General features: G+C 40.7%; 1 protein-coding gene across 7 annotated transcripts in view; it reads left to right on the forward strand.

Moving 5' to 3' along the window:
- The first annotated feature begins 610 nt into the window (after positions 1 to 610).
- The window catches only part of LOC719000 (arf-GAP with GTPase, ANK repeat and PH domain-containing protein 5), a 60,953-nt gene continuing 33,849 nt past the window's right edge, over positions 611 to 27,714 (forward strand). For 2 of the 7 annotated variants that reach the window (XM_077946353.1, XM_077946357.1), the window contains exons 1-4: positions 611 to 3,495; positions 4,766 to 4,845; positions 9,285 to 9,427; positions 10,613 to 10,806. In XM_077946353.1, the coding sequence (XP_077802479.1) occupies positions 9,412 to 9,427; positions 10,613 to 10,806 (210 nt within the window). In that variant the 5' untranslated portion in view covers positions 611 to 3,495; positions 4,766 to 4,845; positions 9,285 to 9,411. The remainder of the gene's footprint in view (positions 3,496 to 4,765; positions 4,846 to 9,284; positions 9,428 to 10,612; positions 10,807 to 27,714) is intronic. The other 5 variants (XM_077946354.1, XM_077946355.1, XM_077946359.1 and 2 more) reach the window with 5 other exon arrangements.

A 27,714-nucleotide genomic window follows, 5' to 3' on the forward strand; every position in this document is an offset into this window, starting at 1 on the left:
GCCACCGTGCCCGGCTTTTCTTTCTTCCCCTCCCCGCCACCCCGCGAAACGGGGTCACCCTATGTTGCCCAGGCTGGTCTTGAACCCTTGGGCTCAAGCGATCCTCCCGCCTTGGCCTCCCAAAGGGCTGGGATTACAGGCGTGAGCCACCGCTTCCGGCCAAAAGAGGGCTATCGGGCACCCCCAGAACGCGAGATCCCCCTTGTCTGTCATCTTTACGGGGGAGGAAGTGGACTCCCAATCCAGCCATAGTCCATTCGCCCCGGGTACAGTGACTGCGGGGCGGCCAGAACCAAATGTGTCTCCTTCTGGGTTTTGCACCGCATCAAGTAACCAGCGCCAGGCCACACAGCTGCTCTGGCCTTCAGCGAGGACTCGCTGGTGCACGCTGTTCCGGAGTCCCACCGCGGGAGTTGAGGCAGCGGATTCCGAGGGCTGGGTGGGGCTGAATCCGGAGGGACGCGGATCCGGTGGAACGCGCCGCGCAGACGGCACTGGCGCCTGCACTCAGCTGTTAACGAGTCTTTCTTCCCGCTCTCCCCTGAAAGTCGTCCAGGCGGCAGTCTTTTTTCTGCCTTTTTGTTTCCCTCCGGCGAGTCGGCCCGAGGGTGAATTTCCGTTTCCGGCGGTGTCCAAGCGGCCGTAAGGAGTTGTAGTTGTGAGCAGGTTCGGTGCGCGGGCTGGGGCAGGCGGCCGTGGGGTCCTTGGCTCTGGGGCACTGGGAAGATCGCGAGTCGTGCGCGTGGGAAGGTCCTCCGCCCGTCCTCCGGGTCATCTTTGCTCCCGAGGAGCAGCATATTTAGCATCTGCTGGAGGTGTGCCCGGGGGTCGTTGGGAGAGTGACGGGATGAATCCCTGCAGAGAGCCCGGACTGGGAGGAAAGGTGTCGGGGAGACGTCGTTTCCTGGCAACGTGGCCCCGGCAGGCGACTTAGACCTGAGCCGCCGAATCTGTTGAGCCCAAATTGTGCTTTTCCCACCAGGAAGAAAAGGGAGAGAAACAGTACAAGTTCGGCACTAAAACATAGTAGAGAAGCAACATAACCTCTGAAATCACACAGCTATTCAGTTTCAAAGCGTTCCTAGTGCCCAGCTCTCCTAACTCCCGGCCAGTGTTCCTTGACATTATGGTGATAAAGACTTTCTGTTTCCGCTCGTGTGTGTCTGTGGGAAGCCTCTGACTCACCTCTGTGCTCCAGTAGCACCCTGTGCAGCCTTGCAGTGTAGCCCTTATTGCATGGCACGGAAGATACTAGTTTGGATTTCCTCTGCAAGTCAGATCATAACTGTATCCATTTACTGGCACAGTGGCTAGCACATCATAGACAGATACAAACATTTATTAAACGGAATGAATACAAGACCTTAATTGAATGAAATGGCACCCTGCCCCGCTTTTTTTCAATCAAGCTGTCAGATTTTGTGCAGCCCCATATCCTAAAAAAACTCACTAATTCAGTGATTACCAATTCATTGGCCACAGATTCCCAGGTATATCAGAAATCAGTGGAAGGGTCTCTATAAGTCCATGGGGTCTCCATCTAGTTCTCCATGGCGTCATCTAGAACTGGTCATATCTCATACATACAGATACTGCTATTTTTCAAATGTATATAGATGAGCTGTAATTTAGGAGTTTTACAGAGTCAACAGGTACTAAAAGTAATACTGCGATCATATTGAAAGTTCATAAAAACGTTTTAAATTTTTTATTAAAATTTAAGTTTTAGTTTAAGTTAGGAAACCACTTCATTAGTCCAGTTTATATCTAGGTCTGAGCTGTCCAGTATGGTAGCCACGTGTGACTATTTAGAGTTAGAATGAAATTAATTAAAAATTCATTTTTTCAGTTTCTTTACATTTTAAGTAATCACGTGTGGCTAATGGCTAAATGGCCGAAAAGTACAGATATGGAATATTTTCATCCTTTCAGAAATAGATACTGCTGATGTTGACACCTGAGATGAATAAAAAGTAACTTAACCATAAAATGTACCCTTAGCAGAGGCAATTCATCTAATTTATAGCATAACAGAAATGAAATTAGGGGATGGTTAAGCAGTTTCTACCCTTGTTCAGTGAACAAGTATATACATCATCTCTTCATGAAGAAATAAATGAAATTTAATGTTTTTCCCTGTGTATTGACTGGATTGTAAAATGCTTCTCCCACCTCCTTACCCCAACCTTCTTCCTTGTAGGTTACAGTTACTTGTTATTGGTAAGTAGCCACTATGGAAACTAAGGACCAGGGAAACACAGAAAGAAAAACAGTGGGCCCAAAGCTGCAAAGAAAAAGAAGCGGCATCTGCAGGATCTCCAGCTAGGAGACGAAGAAGATGCCTGGAAGATAAATCCCAAAGCTTTTGCAGTTCAGTCTGCTGTGCGGATGGCTCGATCCTTTCACAGCTATGTTTAGCTATAGCCTAAAAGATGGTTCTTCCATTGATTCTTTTTAAATAGTAGGAGCCTCTCACCGGTGACATTTGGAGTCACAAGTCTAGTCCAGCTCCAAAGGACATGGAGATGCATGCTGTGTGGCTTTTACTAAAATGTGAGAAGCTTTGCCATAGAAGCTGCCTTGCCTCCAGCATCTGCACACTGCTTGGTGTTTCTTGCCCAAGATACAAGAATTTATAGAATTTGTTTCTTCCTAAACTTTAAACTGTTTCTGTGGTGATAAGTGTGCTTTTTTCCCTCTGGATATGTTTTACAAAGTTGTAATATAAAATACAAAAATTAAAATATGTAATACTAACATAGCTTTATTTAGTGAGTCCTTGTGATATTCTTAGCAGTGTACTTTAAACATTATTCAACTAAATGCTTCCAGCAGCCTCACCGGAGTAGGAATCATTCTTGCCCTCATTTTATGGACAAGAAAACTAAGGTCAAGAAAACATGTTACCTCCAATCATATAACCAGTATGTAGGAGAGCCAAATTTGACTCCAGAGCCTCTGCTCTTATCTGTTATGATGCACTGCCTCGGTATTTACCTTTTGGTTTTTAAAAAATTATTAAAATCACTTGTAAAGCAGTCAGACTTAAGGAGTGTTTAATTTTCAACTCTATACTATTGAAGTCATCTTGTTACATCTTTATTGAACAGCAATTGACTTGGATAGGGGTCAGAAGTTAATAATTGACAAGTTGCTTATATTTTTATATTGTCTGTTTTACTCTCTATATACTAAAGTACTCATATCTGTAAGTATGCTAAAAAAAAAAGCCTACTTATAAGGTTGATACCTTTTACTCTATTTTGAAAGTGAGTTTACTTTTTTTTTTTTTTTTAAATAAATGGGACTTAGGATTTGAAGATAAGAAAGCATCATATGCCAGTGGTTGATTGAACTCCACTAGAGCCCCCACCAATAGTGGCAGTGGTGACGGGGCCTCCAAAGTTGGAAAGAGCACTTTGATATAATGCCTCATTGGGAATTTCATCCGGCAGAAGTTGACCAAGATCAGAGGCCCTGTGAGGATCATGTCAGGTAGGAGATGCCGCCACAGACACAGAGTTGGCATGGCTGTTGTCATCTGAGGGACATGCGTGTGTTTGTTTTTTTCTTGAGTGAAACATGTTAAATATTACCATATCATGTTACCTCTCTTATACTTTTACTAAGTTAGCTATAACTTCAGAAAAGGGTAAGTTCCCAGAGATAAGGATATGATACATATCTTATCCTGACTGCTCTATGGCTTTGCCATGCATGTTCCTTGGAAGGGCCTAGCAGGCCTTGTCACTGTGAACACATCATTTAACAGAGAGCACGTACCTCCTATGTGCCAGGTGCACATGCTTGCCCTTATGAAACCACATGCTGGTGGAAGTGCGCCTTTTCTCTTTTCCCTATGAGAATTTGTCAGCTTTGGGAGACGGTGACCTTTCCAAGTTTGAAGGAAAATTAAACAAACTTCCAGTGGTAGAATGGCAATGCACACTCTGAAATCTCTTGTTATTGCAGTAATATAGTTGGATTGAGGCTTTTCTTTATCTTTGGAGCATCCATATTTTCTTTTCCTTTTTTTGAGACAGAGTCTTACTCTGTGGCACAGGCTGGAATGCAGTGGTGTGATTACAGCTCACTGCAGCCTCAACCTCCCAGGCTCAAGCAATCCTCCTACCTTAGCCTCCTGAGTAGTGTATGCCACCATGCCTGGCTAATTTATCCTTTTTTTCCTTTTTTTAAAATTTTTATGTTTTTGTAGAGATGGGGTTTACCCATGTGGCCTAGGCTAGTCTCAAAACTGGGCTCAAGGGATCCACCTGCCCTGGTCTCCCAAGGTGCTGGGACTACAGGCGTGAGCCACTGTGCCCAGCCCATATTTTCTTGACCGTTTTCTTATTACCTTAATTTAGAAATTATTATTGTTATAAGTATTCTGTTGCATTCTGTTTGAGGATGTTTTTAGCGATAGTGGGAATACAGGAAATTTTGATAGAGGTGAAGACATTGGCCCGCAGCTGAACAGCAAGATCATGGTTATCATGGAGCCTGTCTAGTCAGAATTTTCCCTGTTTGAGCACTTTTATTCATCTGGGTAGACTTTTGATATTATCTAAATTTAGAACACAGGAAGAAAAACAGGATGGAATTTATTTTACCAGTTTTTGCCTATAAAAATGAACTTCGGGTACACTCCTGTAAGCATATATGGTGTTTTACTGGATGCAATTAAAAAATGAAAATTAAGAGTTGACGGTTAGAGTTTTTTCAGAGTCTTTTTAAAGTAGAATTTTCATCTTTTCACTTATAGGTAAAAAGCGCAGACTCACCATTATTGAATGTGGGTGTGATATTAACATGATGATTGATCTGGCTAAAGCAGCAGATCTGGTAAGTCAGCAGGGGCAGCCTGGGGTGCTGATGGAGACTTACAGCGTTGTGATAGGTTATTTACCCTGTGATAAAGGGAAGAGAGTTTATGATTATTAAAGGAAACATGGTCATCATCAGGGATACAGTAAATGTAACTGAATTGATGATGACAATAATAATAGTGATAAATGTTGTTATATTAATAATACAAATGGAATGTGCACAATGAAATGTATTCCAAAATCTAAAAGCAAATGACAGGATGGAGAAAACCTTTAATGAACACAGCTAATAAGAACTCATTAACATGCATACATATATATGTACAAATATATCATAGTAAGTACCGTTTCTTCTTGGACCCTTCCTGGCACTCTGCTAACTGCTTTCTACAAATTTAGCTTACGTAAACCCTTGATACACCCTTGAGGCGAGTAGGTATTATCTGTAGTTTACATAAGATGAAATAGAGCCTCCCAGCAGTTAAGTAACTTGTGTGAAGATGGGACCCTTGTTCCTGATGGTTCTAGAACCTTCATCCTTAATAATATTGCTAAAGTAAGTACATGAATTGCCTGAAGAAGAGGTCAGAATTTATCAATAGAAAATTAAAATAGTACTCAATGTGTGGAAAATGTACAGGCTCTTGCATTTATGGAAATGATAATGTTCACTATTTCTGATATTCTATTAACTATCTTTTAAATTAGCAAAAATAAAATACAAATTAGCAGAAAAAAAAAAAAAGAAAAGGCCAGACGCAGTGGCTCACACCTGTAATCCCAGCACTTTGGGAGACCGAAGTGGGCAGATCACCTGAGGTCGGGAATTCGAGACCAACCTGACCAACATGCAGAAACCCCGTCTCTACTAAAAATACAAAATTAGTTGGGTGAGGTGGCGCATGCCTGTAATCCCAGTTACTTAGGAGGCTGAGGCAGGAGAATTGCTTCAACCCGGGAGGTGGAGGTTGTGGTGAGCCGAGATCACGCCATTGCACTCCCGCCTGGGCAACAAGAGTGAAATTCTGTCTCAAAAAAAAAAAAAAAAGCAAAAAAATAAGCCATATTGATTAGGAAGTGCAGGGTGACAGATACCTTGTTTTTTTCATTTTTATTTAGTTTTATCTAGAGCTACATATTTTATACTTTGGCCCAGGAAGACTCCTAAAATATAAAGGAAAAAGTAATACAGATTTTAAACTTGTGCCGTTGTAATGTCAGAAACATTCAAATTTTGAACATGTAATGCTACTATTAGTAAAAATAAGTGTAATTAATGTAAACTTGTATAAAGATTACTACATCTTTTATACTTGAAAAGATTGAAATAGTTCATAGAAGTCATTTGTTTCTCTTTTATTTAAAATGTAGCACGTTTTTAATTTTAAAGACGTGTATTAAGAGATGCCTTTACTTTTTTTATTTTTAGTTATTATGGATGCATAATAGTTACACATATTTATGGGATACGTGTAGTATTTTGATAGAAGCATACAATGTGTGATGATCAAATCAGGGTAGTACAGATATCTGTCACTTCAAACATTTATCATTTCTTTGTGTTAGGAACATTTTAATTTCATTCTTTTAGTTATTCTGAATTATATAATAAATTATAGTCACCCTATTATGCTGTTGGACACGAGAATTTATTCTAACTGTATTTTTGTACCTGTTAACCCTGTTAACTTTTCCCTCTTTGTCCTTCCCTCCCTGCTCCCCTTCCCAGCCTCTTAACCATCACTGAGAGAGATGCCTATGTAAATCTTTTTCAGATTTTCAAAAGGAGCACACACATTTGGTAAAGCACTCTAATGCAGGATATACACAATGCGCGTTTTCTCTTTCCTTGCTGTAACCACTGTGTCTCAGGTCCCTGCAGAGCGGTATCCTTCTAGATGCATATAAACACACATGCCACCCTTTAAAAACACAAATGGTAGCTTATTTTACACACTCTTCTATGCTTTGATTTTTTTCGTGTAATATATCTTGGAGGTATATAATCAGTAAGTACTGTAGCTCTGCCTCCTCCTTTTTAATATAATATTCCATTCTATGGATGCACCATAATTTATTTAGCCTAACTTATGTTGATTGCTCTGCTCTGGGTTGTCAAAGCCTCCTGACTACAGCAAAGGCACACACAGTACGTGGATTTGGGTGTGTACGTGCGTGTGTGGATTAGGGGAGTAACACTGGCTTAGATGACAAAGATTGGCGGCTGAGGGACTGTTTGGTCCCTGTTCTTCCTGACCCTACAGCCAGCTGCTTACCCCTTGGCACTCTGGCATCAGATGTGGTGTGAGGATTTTCCACCTGTTCTTCGAGCTGGTCCAGTGTTGCTGGAGAGCTCTGCTTGCTGCCTCGGTCTGCAGTGGCAGTTGTGCTTTCCTGCAAGCCCAACTTCATATATTCTGTGGTTTTGGGTTTTGAATGTTTCCTAGTTTAATCAAAGGTGGGCATTTCTGTTTTCCATTTTCTGTTATTTTCAGTTATCCATGGAAAGATAAGAACAGAACTGTCTTTAATATTAAAACTAGAAGTTTCCAGGAATCAATTCTGAAATTATTTTGCATCTTTGAAGGTCTTCAATTTTAAAAATTGGTCTTATCTGCTTATATTTTCTTATATACTACCATTCATCGTAATCTTACTGTTTTTTGACTTAATTCTAAACTGGTAGCTATTTAAAAAATTTTCTGAGCTATTGAGTTATACAAATTAACATGCAAGATAGAGGTTTCCACTGCATACTTCCCAGCAAAAAACAGATTTTATGTGTGTGTGTGTTTGTGTGTGAGATTGAAAGAAGAGGTTGGCTTTCTGTACCTATTTAATATATTTCATTGATTATCACTTTCTTCCCATTCTTTGGATGTCAGAGACCTGTTATTTGGCTTAAAAGTACATTACAGAAAACTTCATTTCTTTAAATTAGGATTTCATAGGTAAGGACCAGGTTAGACCCAGCCTTTTCTGCATTACTTCTCATGCATTAGAATTCTTAAAATGAAAGTTTATATCCTAGTGGACATTGTCTTACGGTTGCCTTTTAGAGCAAGTCAGAGGGTGGTGGTTTCTCTGGGTGATGTCTGTGTAGTCATTTGATGTAGTCTGCAGTGGGACTTTTCTGTCGAGGGCCAGATAGTAAATATTTTCGGCTTTGTGGATTATATCTTTTGCAACTACTTAGCTCTGCAGTTGTAGCGCCCAGGCAGCCATAGACAATATGTAAATGAATTAACGTGGCTGTGTTCCAATAAAACTTTAGTTACAAACACAGGTGATGGGTGGATTTGGCACGTGGGCCAGTTGCCAATCCCTAGTGTAGGTGGTCTGTTTTGGTAGTTTCTTTGAAAAATGATGTATTCTGTTTGTAGGTACTGATGCTTATAGATGCCAGCTTTGGGTCTGAAATGGAAACCTTTGAGTTTCTAAACATCTGTCAAGTACATGGCTTTCCTAAAATTATGGGAGTTCTCACCCACCTCAACTCCTTCAAGCATAATAAGAAACTGAAGAAGCCAAAGAAGCGATTAAAACACAGGTTCTGGACAGAAGTTTACCCAGTAGGAAGAGAAATAATTTTTAGATGCTAATGTTATAATCCATTTAAAATAGACTGAAGAGGCCAGGCACAGTGGCTCATGCCTGTAATCCCAGCACTTTGGGAGGCAGACTCGGGCGGATCACTTGAGGCCAGGCATTTCAAGCTCAGGGCAATATGGCCAAACCCCGTGTCTACTAAAAATGCAAAAATTAGTCAGGTGTGATGATGCACGCCTGTAATTCCAGCTACTCGGGAGGTTGAGACATGAGAATTGCTTGAAGCTGGGAGGCAGAGGGTGCAGTGAGCTGAGATTGCACCACTGCACTCCAGCCTGGGTGACAGAGTGAGACTCTGTCTCAAACAAACAAACAGAAAGACTGAAGAGACGTTACTAAACGTCTCTAGGATTTGCCTCCTGAATTCCCTTTGTGTTTGTGTTCCCAGTCTCTGGAAGGTTTCCCTCAAGAGAGTGCTTATTCTGGGCCTCTTGGTGTATCTCATTTGTCTCTGTACCTGCTGCACCAGGCAGTGTCTGGGTGTTTGGGGGTGGGGACTTAATAGAGTACATCAGAAGTTTCTGCCAGTTACAGGACCAGGCACTGCCCCTTCCTTTCCATACTGCTCTGGTCCATCGGCCACAGAACCGTTTCTGTGCTCAGAGGCCTCACCTCCCTCTCCTCACCATACTTAGATGGATGCCCCTGCTCGGCTGCAGAGCATTCTGCCTCTGTGGGGTTCTAATAAGTCCTGAAAGAAGCCAGCAAGGCCCTGGAAGCCTCAGGACAGTGGCTTTGCTAGAAGTCTCCCTTCTTAGGATTGCTTCTTGTTAGAGCTTTTATTTTGTTGCAGTATTGATGAGAATTTAATTGAAATTTAATTTTTAATTTTCCTTTAATGTTTAGGGTGCCAAACTGTTCTACCTTTCTGGAATGCTGCATGGAGAATATCAAAACCAAGAAATCCACAATCTGGGCCGTTTTATTACAGTTATGAAGTTTAGGCCTCTCACATGGCAAACTTCTCACCCTTATGTCCTGGCAGACAGGTAAAAAGTGACTGTAAACTTCTTCTTCCTGGGCCATATATTTCAAAGCTAAAAAGGCTAGAAAAAGAACAGTGATAGGATTTATTTTGTGCCTGTTTGAATAGTGGGGGTAGAAGTATAGTTGATGGGAAATGTCTACTTATATCATTGCTCAAAGATGCTGTGCCTTTGGGAGTAAATTAATTATGAGATGTTTAGGACAATGGGAGGACTTGGAAGCATTTAAGGCTACAGGATGTGGCCCCATCCTACGTTCATCCTCAGTTTTCAGTGATGCTGCCTTCATGCCTGGGTGCTTGAGTCCTCGTGTGTGCCTTCAGTTTCCTTCCTTTGTGCTCTTCTTTGTGCTGTGATTTTTCTCAGCCTGGGATATCCTTTCTCCACCTGCCAGAATCCAAGCCACAGCAAAAATCCCAGAGCACAGGCTCACCCTCTTCCAGAAAGGGATTTTCTGAATATGTTCTTCACTCTTCCCTGACCCCAGATGGACGTCATCTCCCTGTCTGGTGTCTTATGGAATGAATGTCACTTTCAGCCTAGAGACAGTTGTGTGTCTGCCCCTTGTCCTCTGCTGGATGGTGAATGGTGCTTCCTTGTTTCTGCATTTTCTAGTTTTCTGAATGACATGCTTAGTGGACAAGAGTGTGATGAGTCATTGACACATGAAAGGAGGTATAGGAACTTTTGGCATTCATTTCTGCTGTATGATTGAGTTTATTTTTCTAGGATGGAAGATTTGACAAACCCAGAGGTATCCGAACAAACATCAAATGTGACCAGCAGGTGTCACTTTATGGTTATGTAAGAGGAGCACACTTGAAAAATAAAAGCCAAATTCACATGCCAGATATTCTCTTTTGTAGAACATACTAGAATTACATATAGGATTCTTGGGATGGCTTCATTTCTCAGAAAAACTGAAAAATGACCAAACAAGGGAAGATGGCCTTGCTGGAGGTTTTAAAAGTAAGCCAGCTGTGTGTAGGCCTGCAAAGGTGTTACCGAATCCCCTCTTCTCTGACCTTTTGTGTTGTAGCTAGAGAGCCACTGTTCCAGTGTGGCATGATGCCCTTCTTTAGGTCATGGATTAAGCCCTTGGACTGTGGATCATTGTTAACCACCCAGTCAACAGTACATACTGATTTCCTGTCAGCTGAAGCTGGCTTTTTGGGTCCTGTCTTCCAGGGGTAGAAGATTTTGCCATGAGTGATGTCAGTTTCCTCCCAGACCCTTGTGCTCTTCCTGAACAACGAAAGAAGCGCTGTTTAAATGAGAAGGAGCAGCTGGTTTATGTGCCTCTTTCTGGAGTTGGGCGTGTGCTGTATGACAAAGACGCTGTCTGTGTTGACCTTGGTGGCAGCCACGGTTTTCAGGCATCGGTGAGATGGGGGTCATTGCTCTGAACTCTCATTATTCTTTCCGAGTCTATTTTTTAATCAAAAAAAGTAATGTACTCAGCTTTTATCTATTGAAGATTTTTCTCTTGTACTTATAATAAAGGCCCAAATGCATATTGTAAATATGTAGAATAAAAAGAATACCTTTTTTTTTTAATTGTACCAAGCAGAAGAGTCCTGTCCTCCATGCCTCCTTGATCCGTGGCCCTGGCGCGGGCCCTGCTGCCTGTGTGGCACCTGCACGGCTTATCTCCGTTTCTACAAAACCAGTGTGCTCACCAGCTCTCATTGGTCTTTTTCTTTTTCTCATTCACAATGGTCTCCTCATTCTTTATTTTAAAGCAGATTTCCAATGTTTATTTCTTAGTTCTCAAGTGGAATTTTATTGGGTTAAAATCAGGGCTATTTGAAAATGTTAGAAAAGCTAGCACTGTTTTAGCACTGGAACTGAGATTTTTCTAGCTAGGTGTTTAGGTTATCAGGTTATATACTCACTGAGCTTTGGAAAAGTTTAATGGATATGGGGATCCATTTCAAGCTTTGTTGTAAGGATTTTCTTCTCTGGTTTTTGAGGCATTAAGAAAGGTTCTCAGGAAATATGTCTAAGATAATTTTGAAAACTGAGTGAAACCAGTGTCTCTCCAGGATCTCTGTGCTTTCCTCACGTGCCCTTTCTTGGTGGTCTTGACGAGGTGGAGCCCACCCATGAGCTGGTCCAGAGTCTCATCTCTACCCACTCCACCATTGATGCCAAGATGGCTTCAAGTCAGGTGATGCTGTTTTCTGATTCCAAGCCACCTGGGTCGGAGGTTATACATAATCAAGGAGAAGTCTGCTTTTTTTCTATTTTTAATAAAAAGATATGTTACAGAAGATCATATCACCTGTAATTCTGCCATCGTAACACATTTTGGTGGGATTCATTCTATGTTGCTTTGTTTTTCTTTGAGTGTGCATGTGTCTCTGTGGGCTCTTCACTTAGCTGACATTATGAGGGAGTCTTTTCTAGAAATAAAATACAGGATACATTTTTCAACAGACCCCAAATACTCCTCAAATACCACGCCATCTTCCGTAGGTTGCTTTCTTGTTTTTTAAGAGACCTGAGGCCACTCGACTTTCTTTTGGAGGCCAAAACACTAGAGCAGAGTCAGGGAGTTTGTGGCTGTCCAGAAGCCACATGCCTTGTCTCTGAAAGTTTTATTTAGATTATGTTGTATTATCTCCCATGGGTAGGTTTCCAGTGATGTGTGGCTTATGTGAATTATTTTTCAGCCTGGGTTCGGAATTTATATACCTTTATACATAGTGGATGTTTACAAAACATTGGTTTTGTTGTATTGATTTATGACTCCCAGTAAAATTTATCTGAAAATTTGAGATAATCTAGTATGTAATTTGTTACAATATGCATAAACTACCTATCACAGTGCCTGACATAATGAGTGTTATTAGCTATTTTCATTTTTGCATATCCTTCTAGTCATCCTTTTTCTTTTTTTTTTTTTTTTTTTTTTTTTTGAGACGGAGTCTCGCTCTGTCACCCAGGCTGGAGTGCAGTGGCCAGATCTCAGCTCACTGCAAGCTCCGCCTCCCGGGTTCCCGCCATTCTCCTGCCTCAGCCTCCCGAGTAGCTGGGACCACAGGCGCCGCCACCTCGCCCGGCTAATTTTTTGTGTTTTTAGTAGAGACGGGGTTTCGCCGTGTTAGCCAGGATGGTCTCGATCTCCTGACCTTGTGATCCGCCCGTCTCGGCCTCCCAAAGTGCTGGGATTACAGGCTTGAGCCACCGCGCCCGGCCTAGTCATCCTTTTTCTACAAGAATACTCTCTTCTAATACAGTTACAGGTAAAATACATACTTTTTTTAAAATTATTATTATACTTTAAGTTCTAGGGTACATGTGCATAACGTGCAGGTTTGTTACATATGTATACTTGTGCCATGTTGGTGTGCTGCACCCATCAACTCGTCAGCACCCATCAACTCGTCATTTGCATCAGGTATAACTCCCAATGCAATCCTTCCCCCCTCCCCCTTGCCCCCCTCCCCATGATAGGCCCCGGTGTGTGATGTTCCCCTTCCCAAGTTCAAGTGATCTCATTGTTCAGTTCCCACCTATGAGTGAGAACATGCAGTGTTTGGTTTTCTGTTCTTGTGATAGTTTGCTAAGAATGATGGTTTCCAGCTGCATCCATGTCCCTACAAAGGACACAAACTCATCCTTTTTTACGGCTGCATAGTATTCCATGGTGTATATGTGCCACATTTTCTTAATCCAGTCTGTCACTGATGGACATTTGGGTTGATTCCAAGTCTTTGCTATTGTGAATAGTGCCGCATTAAACATATGTGTGCATGTGTCTTTATAGCAGCATGATTTATAATCCTTTGGGTATATACCCAGTAATGGAATGGCTGGGTCATATGGTACATCTAGTTCTAGATCCTTGAGGAATCGCCATACTGTTTTCCATAATGGTTGAACTAGTTTACAATCCCACCAACAGTGTAAAAGTGTTTCTATTTCTCCACATCCTCTCCAGCACCTGTTGTTTCCTGACTTTTTAATGATCGCCATTCTAACTGGTGTGAGATGGTATCTCATTGTGGTTTTGATTAGCATTTCTCTGATGGCCAGTGATGATGAGCATTTTTTCATGTGTCTGTTGGCTGTATGAATGTCTTCTTTTGAGAAATGTCTGTTCATATCCTTTGCCCACTTTTTGATGGGGTTGTTTGTTTTTTTCTTGTAAATTTGTTTGAGTTCTTTGTAGGTTCTGGATATTAGCCCTTTGTCAGATGAGTAGATTGCAAAAATTTTCTCCCATTCTGTAGGTTGCCTGTTCACTCTGATGGTAGTTTCTTTTGCTGTGCAGAAGCTCTTTAGTTTAATTAGATCCCATTTGTCAATTTTGGCTTTTGCTGCCATTGCTTTTGGTGTTTTAGACATGAAGTCTTTACCCATGCCTATGTCCTGAATGGTACTACCTAGGTTTTCCTCTAGCGTTTTTATGGTTTTAGGTCTAACATTTAAGTCTCTAATCCATCTTGAATTAATTTTCGTATAAGGAGTAAGGAAAGGATCCAGTTTCAGCTTTCTACTTATGGCTAACCAATTTTCCCAGCACCATTTATTAAATAGGGAATCCTTTCCCCATTTCTTGTTTCTCTCATGTTTGTCAAAGATGAGATGGCTGTAGATGTGTGGTATTATTTCTGAGGACTCTGTTCTGTTCCATTGGTCTATATCTCTGTTTTGGTACCAGTACCATGCTGTTTTGGTTACTGTAGCCTTGTAGTATAGTTTGAAGTCAGGTAGCGTGATGCCTCCAGCTTTGTTCTTTTGACTTAGGATTGTCTTGGAGATGAGGGCTCTTTTTTGGTTCCATAAGAACTTTAAAGCACTTTTTTCTAATTCTGTGAAGAAAGTAATTGGTAGCTTGATGGGGTGGCATTGAATCTATAAATAACCTTGGGCAGTATGGCCATTTTCATGATATTGATTCTTCCTATCCATGAGCATGGTATGTTCTTCCATTTGTTTGTGTCCTCTTTTATTTCACTGAACAGTGGTTTATAGTTCTCCTTGAAGAGGTCCTTTACATCCCTTGTAAGTTGGATTCCTAGGTATTTTATTCTCTTTGAAGCAATTGTGAATGGAAGTTCATTCCTGATTTGGCTCTCTGTTTGTCTATTACTGGTGTATAAGAATGCTTGTGATTTTTGCACATTAATTTTGTATCCTGAGACTTTGCTGAAGTTTCTTATCAGCTTAAGGAGATTTTGGGCTGAGACAATGGGGTTTTCTAAATATACAATCATGTCATCTGCAAACAGGGACAATTTGACTTCTTCTTTTCCTAACTGAATACCCTTGATTTCTTTCTCTTGCCTGATTGCCCTAGCCAGAACTTCCAACACTATGTTGAATAGGAGTGATGAGAGAGGTCGTCCCTGTCTTGTGCCAGTTTTCAAAGGGAATTTTTCCAGTTTTTGCCCATTCAGTATGATATTAGCTGTGGGTTTGTCATAAATAGCTCTTATTATTTTGAGGTACGTTCCATCAATACTGAATTTATTGAGCGTTTTTAGCGTGAAGGGCTGTTGAATTTTGTCTAAAGCCTTTTCTGCATCTATTGAGATAATCATGTGGTTCTTGTCTTTGGTTCTGTTTATATGCTGGATTATGTTTATTGATTTGCAAATGTTGAACCAGCCTTGCATCCCAGGGATGAAGCCCACTTGATCATGGTGGATAAGCTTTTTGATGTGCTGCTGAATCCGGTTTGCCAGTATTTTATTGAGGATTTTTGCATCGATGTTCATCACGGATATTGGTCTAAAATTCTCTTTTTTTTGTTGTGTTTCTGCCAGGCTTTGGTATCAGGATGATGTTGGCCTCAAAAAATGAGTTAGGGAGGATTCCCTCTTTTTCTGTTGATTGGAATAGTTTCAGAAGGAATGGTACCAGCTCCTCCTTGTACCTCTGGTAGAACTCAGCTGTGAATCCATCTGGTCCTGGACTTTTTTTGCTTGGTAGGCTATTAATTATTGCCTCAATTTCAGAGCCTGCTATTGGTCTATTCAGGGATTCAACTTCTTCCTGGTTTAGTCTTGGAAGAGTGTAAGTGTCCAGGAAATTATCCATTTCTTCTAGATTTTCTAGTTTATTTGCGTAGAGGTGTTTATAGTATTCTCTGATGGTAGTTTGTATTTCTGTGGGGTCGGTGGTGATATCCCCTTTATCATTTTTTATTGCGTCTATTTGATTCTTCTCTCTTTTCTTCTTTATTAGTCTTGCTAGCGGTCTGTCAATTTTGTTGATCTTCAAAAAACCAACTCCTGGATTCATTGATTTTTTGGAGGGTTTTTTGTGTCTCTGTCTCCTTCAGTTCTGCTCTGATCTTAGTTATTTCTTGCCTTCTGCTAGCTTTCGAATGTGTTTGCTCTTGCTTCTCTAGTTCTTTTAATTGTGATGTTAGAGTGTCAATTTTAGATCTTTCCTGCTTTCTCTTGTGGGCATTTAGTGCTATAAATTTCCCTCTACACACTGCTTTAAATGTGTCCCAGAGATTCTGGTATGTTGTATCTTTGTTCTCATTGATTTCAAAGAACATCTTTATTTCTGCCTTCATTTCGTTATGTACCCAGTAGTCATTCAGGAGCAGGTTGTTCAGTTTCCATGTAGTTGAGCGGTTTTGATTGAGTTTCTCAGTCCTGAGTTCTAGTTTGATTGCACTGTGGTCTGAGAGACAGTTTATTATAATTTCTGTTATTTTACATTTGCTGAGGAGTGCTTTACTTCCAACTATGTGGTCAATTTTGGAATAAGTGCGATGTGGTGCTGAGAAGAATGTATCTTCTGTTGATTTGGGGTGGAGAGTTCTATAGATGTCTATTAGGTCTGCTTGCTGCAGAGATGAGTTCAATTCCTGGATATCCTTTTTAACTTTCTGTCTCGTTGATCTGTCTAATGTTGACAGTGGAGTGTTGAAGTCTCCTATTATTATTGTATGGGAGTCTAAGTCTCTTTGTAAGTCTCTAAGGACTTGCTTTATGAATCTGGGTGCTCCTGCATTGGGTGCATATATATTTAGGATAGTTAGCTCTTCCTGTTGAATTGATCCCTTTACCATTATGTAATGGCCTTCTTTGTCTCTTTTGATCTTTGATGGTTTAAAGTCTGTTTTATCAGAGACTAGTATTGCAACCCCTGCTTTTTTTTGTTCTCCATTTGCTTGGTAAATCTTCCTCCATCCCTTTATTTTGAGCCTATGTATGTCTCTGCATGTGAGATGGGTCTCCTGAATACAGCAGACTGATGGGTCTTGACTCTTTATCCAGTTTGCCAGTCTGTTTCTTTTAATTGGAGCATTTAGTCCATTTACATTTAAGGTTAATAAAGTTATGTGTGAACTTGATCCTGCCATTATGATATTAACTGGTTATTTTGCTCGTTAGTTGATGCAGTTTCTTACTAGCCTCGATGGTCTTTACATTTTGGCATGTTTTTGCAGTGGCTGGTACCCGTTGTTCCTTTCCATGGTTAGTGCTTCCTTCAGGGTCTCTTGTAAGGCAGGCCTAGTGGTGACAAAATCTCTAAGCATTTGCTTATCTGTAAAGGATTTTATTTCTCCTTCACTTATGAAACTTAGTTTGGCTGGATATGAAATTCTGGGTTTAAAATTCTTTTCTTTAAGAATGTTGAATATTGGCCCCCACTCTCTTCTGGCTTGTAGAGTTTCTGCCGAGAGATCTGCTGTTAGTCTGATGGGCTTCCCTTTGTGGGTAACCCGACCTTTCTCTCTGGCTGCCCTTAAGATTTTTTCCTTCATTTCAACTTTGGTGAATCTGGCAATTATGTGTCTTGGAGTTGCTCTTCTCGAGGAGTATCTTTGTGGCGTTCTCTGTATTTCCTGGATTTGAATGTTGGCCTGTCCTACTAGGTTGGGGAAGTTCTCCTGGATGATATCCTGAAGAGTGTTTTCCAACTTGGTTCCATTTTCCCCCTCACTGTCAGGCACCCCAATCAGACGTAGATTTGGTCTTTTTACATAATCCCATACTTCTTGCAGGCTTTGTTCATTTCTTTTTCTTCTTTTTTCTTTAGGTTTCTCTTCTCACTTCATTTCATTCATTTGATCCTCAATCACTGATACTCTTTCTTCCAGTTGATCGAGTTGATTACTGAAGCTTGTGCATTTGTCACGTATTTCTCGTGTCATGGTTTTCATCTCTTTCATTTCGTTTATGACCTTCTCTGCATTAATTACTCTAGCCATCAATTCTTCTACTTTTTTTTCAAGATTTTTAGTTTCTTTGTGCTGGGTACGTAATTCCTCCTTTAGCTCTGAGAAGTTTGATGGACTGAAGCCTTCTTCTCTCATCTCGTCAAAGTCATTCTCCGTCCAGCTTTGATCCGTTGCTGGCGATGAGCTGCGCTCCTTTGCCGGGGGAGATGCGCTCTTATTTTTTGAATTTCCAGCTTTTCTGCCCTGCTTTTTCCCCATCTTTGTGGTTTTATCTGCCTCTGGTCTTTGATGATGGTGACATACTGATGGGGTTTTGGTGTAGGTGTCCTTCCTGTTTGATAGTTTTCCTTCCAACAGTCAGGACCCTCAGCTGTAGGTCTGCTGGAGATTGCTTGAGGTCCACTCCAGACCCTATTTGCCTGGGTATCAGTAGCAGAGGCTGCAGAAGATAGAATACTGCTGAACAGCGAGTGTACCTGTCTGATTCTTGCTTTGGAAGCTTCCTCTCAGGGGTGTACTCCACCCTGTGAGGTGTGGGGTGTCAGACTGCCCCTAGTGGGGGATGTCTCCCAGTTAGGCTACTCAGGGGTCAGGGACCCACTTGAGCAGGCAGTCTGTCCCTTCTCAGATCTCAACCTCCGTGTTGGGAGATCCACTGCTCTCTTCAAAGCTGTCAGACAGAGTCGTTTGCGTCTGCAGAGGTTTCTGCTGCTTTTGTTGTTGTGTAGCTGTGCCCTGTCCCCAGCGGTGGAGTCTACAGAGACAGGCAGGTTTCCTTGAGCTGCTGTGAGCTCCACCCAGTTCAAGCTTCCCAGCGGCTTTGTTTGCCTACTTAAGCCTCAGCAATGGCGGACGCCCCTCCCCCAGCCTCGCTGCTGCCTTGCCGCGATATCGCAGACTGCTGTGCTAGCAATGAGGGAGGCTCCGTGGGCGTGGGACCCTCCCGGCCAGGTGTGGGATATAATCTCCTGGAGTGCCCGTTTCCTTAAAGCGCAGTCTTGGGGTGGGAGTTACCCGATTTTCCAGGTGTTGTGTGTCTCAGTTCCCCTGGCTAGGAAAAGGGATTCCCTTCCCCCTTGCGCTTCCCAGGTGAGGCAATGCCTCGCCCTGCTTCAGCTCTCGCTGGTCGGGCTGCAGCAGCTGACCAGCACCGATTGTCCGGCACTCCCTAGTGAGATGAACCCAGTACCTCAGTTGAAAATGCAGAAATCACTGGTCTTCTGTGTCGCTCGCGCTGGGAGTTGGAGACTGGAGCTGTTCCTATTCGGCCATCTTGCTCCGCAAGCTAAAATACATAATTTTATTTCTATATTCTGAGCATTTTTTTTTCTATGCAGTCTTTATGTATCGTCATCATTTTGTTGTTACTGGTGTTTTTTTGTAATTGTGCTTTTTTTGTTTTTGTTTTTGTTTTGAGATATTTTCTTTAACTTGTGAAGTAGAGCATGGCATACAATGTTGTATTCTCACTATTTCAAAAAATTACCTTCTTACTGTACAAGTTATATTCAGCATATAAAGTCTATCCAGCTTTGTTGTTGATACAGTGTGATTATTACATGTTGATGAGGTATGAATTGGAGATGGAATCCAAAATTAATGTACTTATTGTTAAGCTAATTTTAGAGTTGGTGGTGAATATTTTACTTCTGCAAAATGAAAACAGCATTTCATCAGAAGTTGTTTTATGGTCTTTCAGACATTTTGTTTTATATCTTTGGTGCTTTTTGCCCATGAAGTATCTCTTTTGTGTGTTTGTGTTTGTGTGTATGTGTATTGGTCTGCCTCTAAATTTCACAGCGCTCATTGTCAGGAATCAACAGGATCAGGCCTAGGCAGAGAGCTGAGCAGTACTCTAGTAGTTCTCTGTGTCCTGGTTGCCACATTATCTCTGTTGTTTATTTATAGATTGGAGAACTCTCTGACCTGTAACAAAGGTTGGATAGGTCAGAGACAATTGGAAGAGGAATCCTCTACTCTATTGTCCCCTGTGCCCCATGCCAAAATACACTCTGAAATACATATTTAAATATTAAATTTGTATGGTGAATGTATTCTTTTTTAATGTTAAAAAATTAAATGATTGGTCAGCCCACTTAATATTTACAATGCAGGACTTACTTTGCATATTATCTGTCTTGTATTTTTGCTTTATTTAAGCTAAACTGGCCTCCAAAGCTGGAAGGTGAATTAACAGTTGAAAATAATGACATGTATGCAAGGTGTGTTTGGAGGATTGCAGATGCAGGGGCACTGTACTGCTGAGGGAGTGTTGGAAGCTCACTGCAGAAGACGATAAAAGCAGACTGATGTGTATTACTTGCTGAAATGTAAGCTGGAGGCACAGGTGAAGATTGCCAAACCTAATGAGCAGTTTGGCAGATAAGACAAGCTGTCAGGCCGTGGCAGTTCAGCAGTGGGCGTGCTGCCTGTGAACCAAGTCATTTGTTCCAGAGGCCTACACTTAAATACCACAAATAAAATTTTCCTTGTCACTGATATTTGGTATCACAATGAAATACATGTTATCTTTCAGGTTTCCGGTTGAATTATCAGCCATTAACATCTGGTGATTTGGGTTGTAAAATTATTTTCAGTTTTGCCTATTCACATTTCATCCACAAAGCAGAGACAAAATATATTTTCCCACATAAGAATGTAAGCAGTATAAGACTTTAAAACACACTAATGAAATGTACATGATTACATGCTTCAGTGAACTAAAACTTTCATCTGTGATCTTTATTTTGCAACACTCTGAAGTAACATTACAGTCCTTTCAGTGTGCTATGTTATTTATATCCCTTACTTTACCCTGGGAATCCTTTATTGCCATTGAGCATATGAAAATTGAGACATGTGCATAGCTTCTCCCCATTGAGCCCATCAGTGGGGAGGAGCTATGTACCGGGGACATTTGGCAAAGATTTTCATGAGTCTGTTGGTTGTAACAGCTCCTTAAGGAAACTTCACAGTTTACCTTCCCTATTTTTTTTTTACCATTTGTAAACTAAGGCTCAGTGATGTAAAACATAATACATTCTGTGCTGTGGCATAACTGTAGCTTAGGTTTTCATATTCAAGACAACAGAGGTATAGCTGAAAATGTATGAACGCTTATTATGCCTCAAGATCCCTTTGTTGGTTTAGTTGTGACAACTTCCAAACAGCTGACTTGGGGCTAAAGCATCTTTCTATCTGGCATCAGTATTTCTAAGTTGCCTTTAAACTGAATAAACATCTGGTGTTTATATTTAATTGCTTCAATGTGGAACACTGCAATTTAAAAAATTACATATATGTAATATAATATTTTACACTAAATAATAGTGACTGGCAGTCCATTGGCCAAAGAAGTATTATTTTTTAGATATTCCGCTCTGTGTCATCAGCTGTAGACACTGACCTGGTATTTATCTGGAAAGGCTTGCTGTCAGGGGTTCACAGTGCTGCCTGTGGGTTATCTCCAGACCCTTTACAGATGGCACTTTAGGACAGGGTGAGTCACAGGTTGTACTAGAAGTTGCCTTTGAAATTAGACCTAAACTATGTGGAACGGGAACCTTTATACACAAAGCTCTCCACCATCCAAATCCTGCTGAACTCTTAGGGAAGAACAGTTTTCCAGATTCATTCTTTCCACATACAAGATTTCCCCACTGCCCAATTACTCTCACCTTTTTTTTTTTTTTTTTTCTTGACTGTTATGTTTTACTTGACTTTGGAGTCTTACCTTGTGCTCTCACCTTTGCATGAGAATGTACCTTATTTCACCAATTATACTATCTGTTTATCAAAAGCAGAAATAGTTACTTACACCTGAAAATTTGTACCGAGAATGTAGCTGTGAATAAATTAAGAAAGTATACTTAAAGTAAGAAATCAAAGGAAGTATATTTAAATCAAAGCAAGAAATCCCATTTCCAAATGGCAATAATGCATGTGTTACATAGAGAGAATCAGTGCATCAAAGTGTTTTAGTAGCCCAGATTAGTTTGTACCCTGATCAATAAACAAGATTTTTTTTTTCATTTTCATCTTGCAATTCCACCGGGTATTTGGGTTCTTTTTCTATTCAGATATGTCAGATAGAGACATGCGTGTTGTAAATTATTTTGGCAGAATGAAAGCCTGGCAGGTTAAATGCTTGCTTTTCTTCTTGCTGTACTTGATATCAATCTCTTGTTTGCTTCTTGATAATATATTTGGTTATTTTTGTTTTCATTGCTTTTTAAAATTTTTTTATTTTATTTTTTATGATACTTTAAGTTCTAGGGTACATGTGCACAATGTGCAGGTTTGTTAAATATGTATACATGTGCATGTCGCTGTGCTGCGCCCATTAACTCATCATTTACATTAGGTATATCTCCTAATGCTATCCCTCCCTCCACCTACCCTACGACAGGCCCTGGTGTGTGATGTTCCCCTTCCTATGTCCAAGTGTTCTCATTGTTCAGTTCCCACCTATGAGTGAGAACATGCAGTGTTTGGTTTTCTGTTCTTGCAATAGTTTGCTGAGAATGGTTTCCAGCTGCATCCATGTCCCTACAAAGGACATGAACTCATCCTTTTTTATGGCTGCATAGTATTCCATGGTGTATATGTGCTACATTTTCTTAATCCAGTCTGTCACTGATGGACATTTGGGTTGGTTCTAAGTCTTTGCTGTTGTGAATAGTACCACAATAAACATATGTGTGCATGTGTCTTTATAGCAGCATGATTTATAATCCTTTGGGTATATACCCAGTAATGGGATGGCTGGGTCAAATGGTATTTCTAGTTCTAGATCCTTGAGGAATCGCCACACTGTCTTCCACAATGGTTGAACTAGTTTACAGTCCCACCAACAGTGTAAAAGTGTTCCTGTTTCTCCGCATCCTGTCCAGCACCTGTTGTTTCCTGACTTTAATGATGGCCATTCTAACTGGTGTGAGATGATATCTCATTGTGGTTTTGATTTGCGTTTCTCTGATGGCAAGTGATGATGAGCATTTTATCATGTGTCTGTTGGCTGCATAAATGTCTTCTTTTGAGAAGTGTCTGTTCATATCCTTTGCCCACTTTTTCATGGGGTTGTTTTTTTCTTGTAAATTTGTTTGAGTTCTTTGTAGGTTCTGGATATTAGCCCTTTGTCAGATGAGTAGATTGAAAAAATTTTCTCCCATTCTGTAGGTTGCCTGTTCACTCTGATGGTAGTTTCTTTTGCTGTGCAGAAGCTCTTTAGTTTAATTAGATCCCATTTGTCAATTCTGACTTTTGTTGCCATTGCTTTTGGTGTTTTAAACATGAAGTCCTTGCCCATGCCTATGTCCTGAATGGTATTGCCTTGGTTTTCTTCTATAGTTTTTATGGTTTTAGGTCTAACATTTAAGTCTCTAATCCATCTTGAATTAATTTTTGTATAAGGTGCAAGGAAGGGATCCAGTTTCAGCTTTCTACATATGGCTAGCCAGTTTTCCCAGCACCATTTATTAAATAGGGAATCCTTTCCCCATTTCTTGTTTTTGTCAGGTTTATCAAAGATCAGATGGCTGTAGATGTGTGGTGGTTATTATTTCTGAGGGCTGTGTTCTGTTCCATTGGTCTATATCTCTGTTTTGGTACCAGAACCATGCTGTTTTGGTTACTGTAGCCTTGTAGTATAGTTTAAAGTCAGGTAGCGTGATGCCTCCAGCTTTGTTCTTTTGGCTTAGGATTGACTTGGCAATGTGGGCTCTTTTTTGGTTCCAGATGAACTTTAAAGTAGTTTTTTCCAATTCTGTGAAGAAAGTCATTGGTAGCTTGATGGGGATGGCATTGAATCTCTAAATTACCTTGGGCAGTATGGCCATTTTCATGATATTGATTCTTCCTATCCATGAGCATAGAATGTTCTTCCGTTTGTTTGTGTCCTCTTTTATTTCACTGAGCAGTGGTTTGTAGTTCTCCTTGAAGAGATCCTTCACATCCCTTGTAAGTTGGATTCCTAGGTATTTTATTCTATTTGAAGCAATTGTGAATGGGAGTTCACTCATGATTTGGCTCTCTGTTTATCTGTTATTGGTGTATAAGAATGCTTATGATTTTTGCACATTGATTTTGTATCCTGAGACTTTGCTGAAGTTGCTTATCAGCTTAAGGAGATTTGGGACTGAGATGATGGGGTTTTCTAAATATACAATCATTTCGTCTGCAAACAGGGACAACTTGACTTCCTCTTTTCCTAATTGAATACCTTTATTTCTTTCTCCTGCCTGATTGCCCTGGCCAGAACTTCCAACACTGTTGAATAGGAGTGGAGAGAGAAGGCATCCCTGTCTTGTGCCAGTTTTCAAAGGGAATGCTTCTAGTTTTTGCCCATTCAGTATGATATTGGCTGTGGGTTTGTCATAAATAGCTCTTATTATTTTGAGATATGTTCCATCAATACCAAATTTATTGAGAGTTTTTAACATGAAGGGTTGTTGAATTTTGTCAAAGGCCTTTTCTGCATCTATTGAGATAATCAAGTGATTTTTGTCTTTGGTTCTGTTTATATGCTGGATTACGTTTACTGATTTGTGTATGTTGAACTAGCGTTGCATCCCATGGATGAAACCCACTTGATCATGGTGGATAAGCTTTTTGATGTGCTGCTGGATTTGGTTTGCCAGTATTTTATTGAGGATTTTTGCATCGATGTTCATCAGGGATATTGGTCTAAAATTCTCTTTTTTTGTTGTTGTGTCTCTGCCAGGCTTTGGTATCAGGATGATGTTGACCTCATAAAATGAGTTAGGGAGGATTCCCTCTTTTTCTGTTGATTGGAATAGTTTCAGAAGGAATGGTACCAGCTCCTCCTTGTACCTCTGGTAGAATTCGGCTTTGAATCCGTCTGGTCCTGAACTTTTTCTGGTTGGTAGGCTATTAATTATTGCCTGAATTTCAGAGCCTGTTATTGGTCTATTCAGGGATTCAGCTTCTTCCTGCTTTAGTCTTGGGAGAGTGTATGTATCCAGGAATTTATCCATTTCTTCCAGGTTTTCTACTTTATTTGTGTAAAGGTGTTTATAGTATTCTCTGATGGTAGTTTGTATTTCTGTGGGGTCGGTGGTGATATCCCCTTTATCATTTTTTATTGCGTCTATTTGATTCTTCTTTCTGTTCGTCTTTATTAGTCTTGCTAGCGGTCTGTCAATTTTGTTGTTCTTTTCAAAAAACCAACTCCTGGATTCATTGATTTTTTTGAAGAGTTTTTTTTGTGTGTGTGTGTTTCTATCTCCTTCAGTTCTGCTCTGATCTTAGTTATTTCTTGCCTCCTGCTAGCTTTTGAAAGTGTTTGCTCTTGCTTCTCTAGTTCTTTTAATTCTGATGTTAGGGTGTCAATTTTAGATCTTTCCTGCTTTCTCTTATGGGCAATTAGTGCTATAAATTTCCCTCTACACACTGCTTTAAATGTATCCCAGAGATTCTGGTATGTTGCGTCTTTGTTCTCATTGGTTTCAAAGAACATCTTTATTTCTGCCTTCATTTCGTTATGTACCCAGTAGTCATTCAGGAGCAGGTTGTTCAGTTTCCATGTAGTTGAGTGGTTTTGAGTGAGTTTCTTAATCCTGAGTTCTAATTTGATTGCACTGTGGTCTGAGAGACAGTTTATTATAATTTCTGTTCTTGTACATTTGCTGAGAAGTGCTTTACTTCTAACTGTGTGGTCAATTTTGGAATAAGTGCGATGTGGTGCTGAGAAGAACGTATCTTCTGTTGATTTGGGGTGGAGAGTTCTATAGATGTCTGTTAGGTCTGCTTGGTGCAGAGCTGAGTTCAATTCCTGGATATCCTTTTTAACTTTCTGTCTCGTTGATCTGTCTAATGTTGACAGTGGGGTGTTAAAGTCTCCCATTATTATTGTATGGGAGTCTAAGTCTCTTTGTAACTCTTTAAGGACTTGTTTTGTGAATCTAGGTGCTCCTGTATTGGGTGCATATATATTTAGGATAGTTAGCTCTTCTTATTGAATTGGTCCCTTTACCATTATGTAATGGCCTTCTTTGTCTCTTTTGATCTTTGATGGTTTAAAGTCTGTTTTATCAGAGACTAGGATTGCAAGCCCTGCCTTTTTTTGTTTTCCATTTGCTTGGTAGATCTTCCTCTATCCCTTTATTTTGAGTGTATATGTGTCTTCACATGAGGTGGGTCTCCTGAATACAGCACACTGACGGGTCTTGACTCTATCCAGTTTGCCAGTCTGTTTCTTTTAATTGGAGCATTTAGCACATTTACATTTAAGGTTAATATTGTTATGTGTGAATTTGATCCTGTTATTATGATGTTAGCTCATTATTTTGCTCGTTACTTGATGCAGTTTCTTCCTAGCACCGATGGACTTTACATTTTGGCATGTTTTTGCAGTGGCTCATACCAGTTGTTCCTTTCCATGTTTAGTGCTTCCTTCAGGAGCTCTTGTAGGGCAGGCCTGGTGGTGACAAAATCTCTCAGCATTCGCTTGTCTGTAAAGGATTTTATTTCTCCTTCACTTATGAAATTTAATTTGGCGGGATATGAAATTCTGGATTGAAAATTATTTTCTTTAAGAATGTTGAATATTGGCCCCTACTCTCTTCTGGCTTGTAGAGTTTCTGCGGAGAGATCCGCTATTAGTCTGATGGGCCTCCCTTTTAATTCTGATGTTAGGATGTCAATTTTAGATCTTTCCTGCTTTTCTTATGGGCATTATAGTGCTATAAATTTCCCTCTACACACTGCGTTAGCCTGAGATAGGAGGATCGCTTGAACCCAGGAGTTTGAGGCTGCAGTGAGCTATGATCCTAACACTGCTCTCCAGCCTGGGTGACACACCAAGACAGACACCATCTCTTCAAAAAAGGAAACTAGGGGCATCAGTGTGTGCACGCAGCATGGCTTGTGAATGCGGAAGTGTATGTGTGCATAGTTGTGCTCAAGAATGTGTTGATGAAATGATTATACCTTCTCAGAATGAAGGTAATTATTTATTTATTTATTTATTTATTTTGAGGTGGAGTCTCACTCTGTCACCAGGCTGGAGTACAGTGGCAGTATCTTGGCTCACTGCAACCTCTGCCTCCTGGGTCAAGCGATTCTCGTGCCTCAGCCTTCCGAATAGCTGGAACTACAGGCACACACCACCACTCCTGGCTAATTTTTTGTATTTTAGTAGAGATGGGGTTTCACCATGTTGGCCAGGATGGTCTCAATCCTCTGATGTGATCTGCCCGCCTCGGCATCCCAAAGTGCTGGGATTACAGGTGTGAGCCACCATGCCTGGCCTGAAGGTCATTTTCATAAAGATCTCTCCATGTCTTAGATTTGATTCTTCCTTTAAATATTTTTGTCATTGACATTTGAAAGCACCTGACCATATATAAAATGAAGAATTTTCATAACTCCGTAAAAGAATTATGACATCATCTACTATTTCTGTCTCTTGTCTCATAAATCTAAACCATCAACCTGCTTATTTTTGTATACTGTCACACTGTGTATTCCCTGCATTGAATGCCTTTCTATTGATATTCTCTGTAAAAATTGTGGGAAGTTTTTTGCACCCTAAATTTTCTGTTATGGGGATTAAATATCCACTATCCAATTTTTTTCCAAGTCTTACAGCAGCAGTGGTAAATACAGCCCTCACAGCAGCCTGTTGTTTGTTCTGCAGTTGTGTTTCCATCACATTTCGCAAAGCATCTTTTTCTTCATGGTCATACCCAACTAGTAAGTTTTTAAAAAAATTATGTAATATGTGTGTATACAAATACTTATGTGTATGTGTGTACATATACAGCTGATATATAGTGAGATTATTTATGCATGAATTATAGAATTAGCTTGAATTTTTTTTTATTTTTTTTTTGAGACGGAGTCTCGCTCTGTCCCCCAGGCTGGAGTGCAGTGGCCTGATCTCAGCTCACTGCAAGCTCCGCCTCCCGGGTTTACGCCATTCTCCTCCCTTAGCCTCCGGAGTAGCTGGGACTACAGGCGCCCACCACCTCGCCCGGCTAGTTTTTTGCATTTTTTAGTAGAGACGGGGTTTCACCGTGTTAGCCAGGATGGTCTCGATCTCCTGACCTCGTGATCCGCCTGTCTCGGCCTCCCAAAGTGCTGGGATTACAGGCTTGAGCCACCGCGCCCAGCC

This window comes from Macaca mulatta, chromosome 9, assembly GCF_049350105.2.
Source record: "Macaca mulatta isolate MMU2019108-1 chromosome 9, T2T-MMU8v2.0, whole genome shotgun sequence".
Classification (NCBI taxonomy): Eukaryota; Metazoa; Chordata; class Mammalia; order Primates; family Cercopithecidae; genus Macaca; species Macaca mulatta.